General features: G+C 39.1%; 1 protein-coding gene across 1 annotated transcript; it reads left to right on the forward strand.

The window, feature by feature from the left end:
* The first annotated feature begins 946 nt into the window (after positions 1–946).
* Positions 947–8,708, forward strand: LOC114659506 (cytochrome c oxidase subunit 6C). The gene is made up of 4 exons (XM_028812036.2): positions 947–1,100; positions 4,734–4,854; positions 8,334–8,474; positions 8,555–8,708. Exons 2-3 carry the CDS (start codon positions 4,744–4,746, stop codon positions 8,457–8,459), a joined length of 237 nt encoding a protein of 78 aa, XP_028667869.1. The 5' UTR covers positions 947–1,100; positions 4,734–4,743; the 3' UTR covers positions 8,460–8,474; positions 8,555–8,708.
* Positions 8,709–8,931: the final 223 nt, after the last annotated feature.

Consider the following 8,931-nt stretch of genomic DNA (forward strand, 5'->3'; position numbering starts at 1 on the left):
AACTATGGGCTATTGCACATTTTCCGATTTTTTTTCTCGACCGTCCTCCAGCGCCGGGTGTTGTGTCCATCTCCGTGATCCCCTTTATTTTCTACTAGATGGCATGTATATTCTCCTCCGGCAGTCTTCATCTGCATTTTCGAAAGTTCTGGGATTGTAAATGTAAAGTACAGCGCGAATGTTCCAGGGGTTTCTGGCTCAGCGCTCCTTCCGTAACTCTCCAGTGTAGCCCCGCCTACCTTTAGGGTAATATGCTAACTACTACAATCTCCAATAATATCCACTTGTACAGAGGGCTCCGAATTCGTAAGCCCTTCCTCCTGGGCAGAGTTGTGCTTCTGAGCAAATGCGGATAACCTGCGAAAGCGGGAAGAAGAATTGAGAGTGGATAGATTGATTGATTGATAGATGCTTTTATTTTGAAAATTAGGTATGGAATACATAGGCCAATTGCATTTAGAAAACATGTTTTTTATATTTGTCTTTTGAAAACACTGTTCTATCATTTTGATATGCATAGCCTCTCGGAGGTGCACGGGTATGAAGCAAATGTGGACAGTGTGCCTCTCTCGCACTCCTACACCGGGACAATTTGTAATCGCCAATCCTCCCAGAAGTGAAAGGGTGTGGGCTTTGAATCCAGGACACTGGTGAACACCGTTCTACCATTCCATCCAAAGTGTGAACTGTCATTTATACAACTGAGTGTTACAAATGAAGTTACATTAAATAAACACTTGCGCCGAATTACGTGCTGCCAGTAGTAACAAGATGCTGTGTGTATTAATTCATTCACACGCAATTCTGGACTCTCTTGCTGTTTTCGGCAATAGAGTCCTATATTTTTTGTTTTTACCTTCATTACATACACCAATTAATACCCTTTTGATACAACCATTCATTTACGTGGATTAATGTTCTGTTGGGGGTTTTGTTCCCTACTTCTTCCGTTTATAAATCGGCTGGCGCAGCCTGTCCTAGTGCGGCTACCATACATCACTTCGTCCTTTACTTTGTACCTCGTCAGCTGCCGTAGTTCCTGTCTCAGATTCGTTCATCTCTTGTGTGGTTGTGTTCTGGTGAAGGTCGTTTGATTGTGGGTAAGTTATTAAATAAAACGACATTTGTTAGACTACTATTGTGTGTTATTTAAAATATGTTGGCTCTATTGCATTAGAAACTCAAATACACTTTCCGTTGTTAACAGTAACATATCTACGGAAAGTTTTTATTTTTATTTTGTTAAATTCGGCCTTGTCTGGGTGACAGCAGTCTAATAAGGCATTCTAATCACGGAATGATCTGTTTTCATAATGTAGAAGTCGTAATAATAATCTGCAGAGTGTATTATATCAAAATGAAGAAATAGTGTTCTTTTTTATATAACTTGATAGAACCTTTTTAGAAATATTACAAAATGTTCCATTACTTAATAGCCGTGCTTTGGTTTACATGCACACATTTGTAATGTAAAATATTTAGGGTATTCAAAGACAAAAATAAATAGGCTGATCATTGTGTATAAAATCTTGATTATTTGTAATTTTCACCCGTTTTCCACATCACATTTACACGTTTATTAAAAAACAAACACCGAGTACTCGCATCACAAGCGTCCTTGAAAGTCCACCCCGAGGGTGATTGGGCTGGGAATCAAACCACTAAATACTGAATAATGATAAAATGTGATAACTGATAGAAAGACCTTTTAAATGTTAACAAATATATAATACGTCGTATTTGCATAGGGAAGTAATGATATTGTAATACTTTATATCCACAGTTAACAGAAATACGTTTTCAACATTTAACTCGATATACCCTAAGGCCGGGGTGAGCAAAATCTGTCCTGGAGGGCCGCAGTGGCTACAGGTTTTCGTTCCAACCCAGTTGCTTAATTAGAAAATAATCCTTACCAATTAGATATCCAATTTAACTTCATGGCTTGTTAGTGTTTTGACTCTGCGGTTTCAAGGGTTGGGGTATCTTCAAAAATTATCTGAAGCCTAAAATGAACGAGTCACTTTCAGTCCTTCACTTTTTCCTCTTCAGCATCCTTACAAATATTTTGTTAAAGTGATTAGTGCACAATGAACACACACAGATCTAAATGGAAATAAGCTAGATGGAGAACTGCTGTTTCCATTTGTCATTTGCATCTTATTGCTAATAAAGAGCAATAAAAGCAGTGAATGCAGCTGGTTTAGACTAAAATAAGCAATTAAGGGTTCAACGTCTTAATAGGCGAGACAACTAAAATGAAGCAGAAAAATGTCACTTGAGCAATAAGTACTTTATCAGCAGTAACAGACTTGTCATTAAGCAATTTGGGCTAAAACAAAAACCTGCAGCCACTGTGGCCCTCCAGCACCGATGCTGCTTACCTACCACAGAGGGGTTTTTGGCATTATTGTGTCCAAATTACATACCCTAAAGTGAACGGCTATTATTCTGCTTATGTAAAGGACCTGCAAAGGGCTAAAGAGCAGTGAGCATAAAGCTCCAAATTTTCAAGTCTTTATATGAATAAAAACGTTTTTCATACCAATATCAGCTAAATAAAACACCGTTGCTTTAGGAATTTCTCTACAAAAACCTGGATTTTACAGTACACGATCATGACCTTTTATGATGAGTAACCCTGGAATCAATTTTCTTTGGAGCCCCAAGCTGTCCAATATTATTATACCAAGTTTAGATGTCATATCCCATAAAAACCTTCTGTATGTCATTCTGGAAAACATTTAGTCATCGTAAATCTAAAAATCTCAAGACAAGTATTGCAGATGTAGTGTTATTGTTTTAGAAAAAAAAAAAAACCTGTATCACTCTGAGTCAACAATTGTAATTATGTACTCTTTCAAATCTTTACTTTCAACATTATTTTTCATGCCAGTCCTAGACTTACATTTTGTACAAGAGCTTGGGGTTTTTGTTCTGCAGTTCACACATCTTCTCCTGTCTTCTATTGCAGTTACTCCACAAGGGTTTCATGTGTATTTATTTTCTTTTGTTGTTGCTCTTTGTATTTCACATTTGGAATAAACCAAGTACATACATTTTCATAACCGCTTCTTGTAGTGCTGAGGGCAATCCCTGTCCTGGCAGCCTTGGGCGCGGCACAGGAAACAACCCTGGACAGGGCACCAAAGCTAGTTACACAAATACAAACTCGTGAACCATTCAAGCAGGGTCCAATCTAGAGTGTTCAGTCAACCTAAACAACACATTTTTAGCGTGAAAGTTGAAAACTGGCATACTTCCAACAGTGGAGTGGAACAGTTACATTTGATCAATTGGGGAATTGGGGAGGGTCTCCACCTGAAACTGCAAATTGTGGTGGCTCTGCGCAAAACAAGTACATTTGATTGAAGAGTGGTCCCCCATGAAAGTTTGCACGCCGTGATTCAGTGGCATTTGTCCCCATGTGCAACTCCAAGCAGGAATGTTGCCGGTACTCTATTCCATTTCAGTATCATTCAGTACATTTATATAGGATTTCCTCAACAGTATGTTTTATTCTTATTATAAAGAAGACATTTCCCTAGTACAGACATCAAATCTGTCTTATTGCACATCAACCAATCAATACCTAGGCATTCTCACAGAAGCTTTGTGTTTAATGGTGCATAAAGATAAGCTGTCACACACACAATTTATTTCCTACCTTTTACACACAGCTGTGATATATAATATGAATCACAAATCATAGACAACTAAGCATTATTGGAATGTTGTGAACCTTAGCTATCAAATGTTAATGATTCTTTTACTTAATGAAAGTTGATGTAGATGGGATCTTTGGCATGTACACATATACCGATACTGATGTTCTGTGTAAGAAAGGACAGAGCCGACTATACTTCCTTAGAAGGCTGGCATCCTTCAACATCTGCAATAAGATGCTGCAGATGTTCTACCAGACGGTTGTGGCGAGTGCCCTCTTCTACGTGGTGGTGTGCTGGGGAGGCAGCATAAAGGACGCCTCATGCCTGGACAAACTGGTGAGGAAGTCAGGCTCTATTGTAGGCACGGAGCTGGACAGTTTGACATCCATGGCAGAGTTACGGGCGCTGAGCAGGCTCCTGTCAATCATGGAGAATCCATGCATCCACTAAACAGTGTCATCTCCAGACAGAGGCGCAGCTTCAGCGACAGACTGCTGTCAATGTCCTGCTCCACTGACAGACTGAGGATCGTTCCTTCCCCACACTACGTGACTCTTCAATTCCACCCCGTGGGGGTAAACGTTAAAATTCTACAAAGTTATTGTCTGTCTGTATACCGGCATTGTTATCACTCTTTAATATTGTTCTGCTGCTGGAGTATGTGAATTTCCCCTTGGGATTAATAAAATATCTATCTAAATCACATATTTAACTAATCAAAGAGAACAAACAACCTGGAATCTTAAGATTTATTTGAAAGAAGACATGCATGAGCATGTGTGTGTATGTATGTATGTGTGTATATATTTATTAATATATAAAAAAAATAGTTTTGATTACCGTATAGGTTCATTTTAACATACACAAACAACTTTGAAATATGGCAGTGTTCCACTGGCAGAACATGTGTATAAGTAGCTATGCAACCTTTAATCATCACATCCTATTGTTAAAAACATCCTTTGTTTGGGCTGCTGTTTTTAATCATTTTATTAAAAAGTATATTTTTAACTTTATAACTGGTTTCATGCTGTTTGTGTCATTTTTATATTTTGTTCCTCACAGGAAACTTAAAATGTCTGGAGCACTGGCAAAGCCTGTAATGCGAGGCATGCTCGCAAAACGCCTGCGGTTCCATTTAATAGCTGCCTTCTCACTTGCAATCGGCATTGCAGCCACCTTCAAGGTAAGCTGGGGTTATATTGCTAGATGGACATGTAACAGGGCCACTTTGGTTGATTTGTTTTAAAATGAGACATGCTCTGAATTTCAACTAGAAGGCAGTACAGTAAAATGAATAATTGTATTTGTTTTACAGGTTGCTATGTGTGCATTGGGATGATGTATGATTTGTTAATGTTTTATTTCATTTTTTTGGTTGCATATTAAATACATGTGTTTGGTCAAGGTAAAAAGATCATTTTGAGGAATTTTAGCAAACTTGTTTAAATGCTGTCCAGCATCTTAGGTTATGAGTGTGTCCAATTGATATGTAGGCAGGCTCTAATTAAGATAGGTGAGTCGCCATGTGACATTGACCGACGTTTCGGTTCAAAAAGTAAATCGTAAGAAATCAGGCTCAAACTTAAGGTACGGGGTATAATCAATTGTGCAGCAGTACTGGCAAGTAGTACTTTTACTTGCAATTTGGCACACTTAAAAAGAAAAGCTGTCATTGCTGAGTTAATTTCAGTAGAGGGCTGCCTAATTAGAAGCATATTTTACACCCTCAGGAATTTATAGGCAAATTCTAAGTTTAAATGAATGTACAATCAAAGCTGTGTCAAAAATCCCTTGTAGGTCAGCCTGGGTATTTCTCCGGTTGAGACCTAGGCTACAGTAATAATTAGGAACTTTCCCTATTGCCATTTGTGTAAATCAAAGCCAAAGAATTGTTGAGTAATGTATGCAGAACATCTCGGCACCCTCATTTATGTTGTGAGGACATTTTTAAAGAAGTTTTTCATAAGGTAAATGTTCAATAGTAGGACATTTGACAGATTTATAAATGTGGGACCTTTGAGAAGTGTGTAATAAAATTGATGGATGACTTGATATAAGGGAATTCCTCATAATTCAAGCCAGTTACAACCATAGTTGTACTACTGTTATCAGTAAAATTTTAATGTGATGGCTAACTGGAGAATTTCCAGAGATTTATAAATTTACCTTTGACAGGTAGTTCAGAATTGGCCAATAATTGACATGCTAAATGCAACAAAAACATGCTCTGTTCAGAACTAAACCTTACATCACAAAGTTATCTTGGGAAGGAAGTTTTTGTCATTTGTTAAATAAAATATAGATTTTCAACTTAACATAAATGACAGGGTCCACCCATCCTCTTCCGCTTATCCGAGGTCAGGTCTCGTGGGCAGCAGCTTGAGCAGAGATACCCAGACTTCCCTCTCCCCGGCCACTTCTTCTAGCTCTTCCGGGAGAATCCCGAGGCATTCCCAGGCCAGCTGAGAGACATAGTCCCTCCAGCGTGTCCTGGGTCTTCCCCGGGGCCTCGTCCCGGTTGGACGTGCCCGGAACACTTCACCAGGGAGGCGTCCAGGAGGCATCCTGATCAGATGCCTGAGCCACCTCATCTGACTCCTTTCGATGCGGAGGAGCAGCGGCTCTACTCTGAGCCCCTCCCGGATGACTGAGCTTCTCACCCTATCTTTAAGGGAGAGCCCAGACACCCTGCGGAGGAAACTCATTTCAGCCGCTTGTATTCGCGATCTCGTTCTTTTGGTCACAACCCATAGCTCATGACCATAGGTGAGGGTACGAACATAGATCGACTGGTAAATTGAGAGCTTCGCCTTACGGCTGAGCTCCTTTTTCACCACGACAGATCGATGCAGAGCCTGCATCACTGCGGATGCCGCACCGATCCGCCTGTCGATCTCACGCTCCATTCTTCCCTCAGTTGTGAACAAGACCCTGAGATACTTGAACTCCTCCACTTGAGGCAGGATCTTGCTCCCAACCCTGAGAGGGCACTCCACCCTTTTCCGGCTGAGGACCATGGTCTTGGATTTGGAGGTGCTGATTCCCATCCCAGCCGCTTCACACTCGGCTGTGAACCGATCCAGAGGGAGCTGAAGATCACGTCCCGATGAAGCAAACAGGACAATATCATCTGCAAAAAGCAGTGACCCAATCCTGAGTCCACCAAACCGGACCCCCCTCAACACCCTGGCTGCGCCTAGAAATTCTGTCCATAAAAGTTATGAACAGAATCGGTGACAAAGGGCAGCCTGGAAACTGGTTCGACTTACTGCTGGCAATGCGGACCAAGCTCTGACACCGGTTGTACAGGGACCGAACAGCCCTTTCAGGGGGGTCCGGTACCCCATACTCCCGGAGCACCCCCCACAGGATTCCCCGAGGGACACGGTCGAATGCCTTTTCCAAGTCCACAAAACACATGTAGGCTGGTTTTACAAACTCCCATGCACCCTCCAGAACTCTGCTATGGGTTATTTTGAAAATTCCTCATATTTTCAGTTTTTGAAAATGGCGTGGTTCCAACATAAATTAAAAATAGTTGAGGACAAGGTTCCTGCTTGTGAGGGTTATAAATATGTCCACTACTTGTAATATCTTTCAAATTCTGTTTTGGCACACACATAGCACCAGTATTTTATAACATCATTTTCAGTTTTGCTTCATGCAGGGTAATGTGGATGAAATATATCCTGGTAGCACTGGTTGTATTTCAGGAACTATGCCTGCGCCAATTCATCGAGGGATGTCTCTCTTTTCCACACTTGCATACTTCTCCAAGTGTTAATTTTAGAATTGCAGTTTAACTGACATGCATATCTTTATGATGTGGGAGGAATACCAGAGTGCTGAAACAAAGACTTGTTTTGACACAAGTAGATTGTGCAAACTGCATGCAGACATTGACCAAGCTGTGATTCAAACATACCATGAGACAGCAGTGTTAACCACTGCACTATTTTGCAAGATAGATGTTTATGGAAAGCTTATTGTATAAAATTATTTTAAAATTTGGTGAACAAAAAACCATAATACTAGGTTAGGACAGCTGTACTGTAGATATCCAGAAGAACATAAAAAGTTTGAAAGCTGTGGTATCTTTGGTAACAAGGTGCATTTTCAAGAGTTGCTTGTCATAGTCATCAGAGACTTTACATGTCCTTTGCACAAAGGTATTAGGTATATAAAGTATTTTATACTAAATTCATCCAGTTAGTAAAAGCTATATATATATATATATATATATATATATATATATATAAAAAATGCATCTGTGACGGGGGAACAATAACTAAATTATTGCGAATACAGCACCTTAATAGTCTTGTGGTCTCCTTTCCAATGTTATTTACTTCATTTGGCAAGGTAAAATTTGCTCCCAGAATTGTAAATAAAATATGAATATGTTAGAATTATATAAAAAAAAAGTATTCAATCAAATATTTGAACCTCGATTTATTTATTGGGTTTGAGTCTGAATTTCTGAAGTGCTTTCTCAAGGAAGATGGATGTTGCTAAATAGCAGTAATGTCATAATTATTAATCATATTGCTAAAACCACTTAATGTATGAATGAGTGGTGGCTAACAACATTTGTTCTGATGAATAATATTGCTTACCTACAATGAATTGATACTTTTATAATTTGTTTAATTTCACATTTAGTTTGCTGTAGCAGAACCAAGGAAAAGGGCATATGCTGAATTCTATAAGAAATATGATGCTGCAAAGGAGTTTGAAGCAATGAGGGAGGCTGGAGTATTTGTAAGTGCAAGACCAACTGGCAAATGAGCTCCATCACAACAAGTAAGCTTGTCATTCACATTTACATTGTGCTGTGATTCAGATCTAATTTGATTATAACTATTTCATTTTTTTCTTTATAGTTTTCTACAGGTTTAGCTCCTGTACTTTTCAAGATAGGTTCAGAATTCCAGTACTTGAAAATAGGATGTGGCAAAATGCAAGATACTTCATCTTTCCGAAGCTCAATTCCTGTACAGTATACGTTTAAAATATAATAAAAATATCTTCTCTCAATTTTGTCAATTGTTTGTTTACAAATTCAAGACATAATTAAAATATGATTTTTCTTAATTGCATAAACAGGCTTTCATACTGCTTTTGAGTGGATTTTATTAAGCTTCATCTGCATATATCGCTTCACTAATCATTTGATAAAAATAGAACCACTGCACTAATGTAGGCACTCGAGAGTTGATTATAAAATACCAAGCTCTGTACATTTTGCCTGTCATGCTTA

The sequence above is a fragment of the Erpetoichthys calabaricus genome, chromosome 10 (assembly GCF_900747795.2).
Source record: "Erpetoichthys calabaricus chromosome 10, fErpCal1.3, whole genome shotgun sequence".
NCBI classification, from domain to species: domain Eukaryota; kingdom Metazoa; phylum Chordata; class Cladistia; order Polypteriformes; family Polypteridae; genus Erpetoichthys; species Erpetoichthys calabaricus.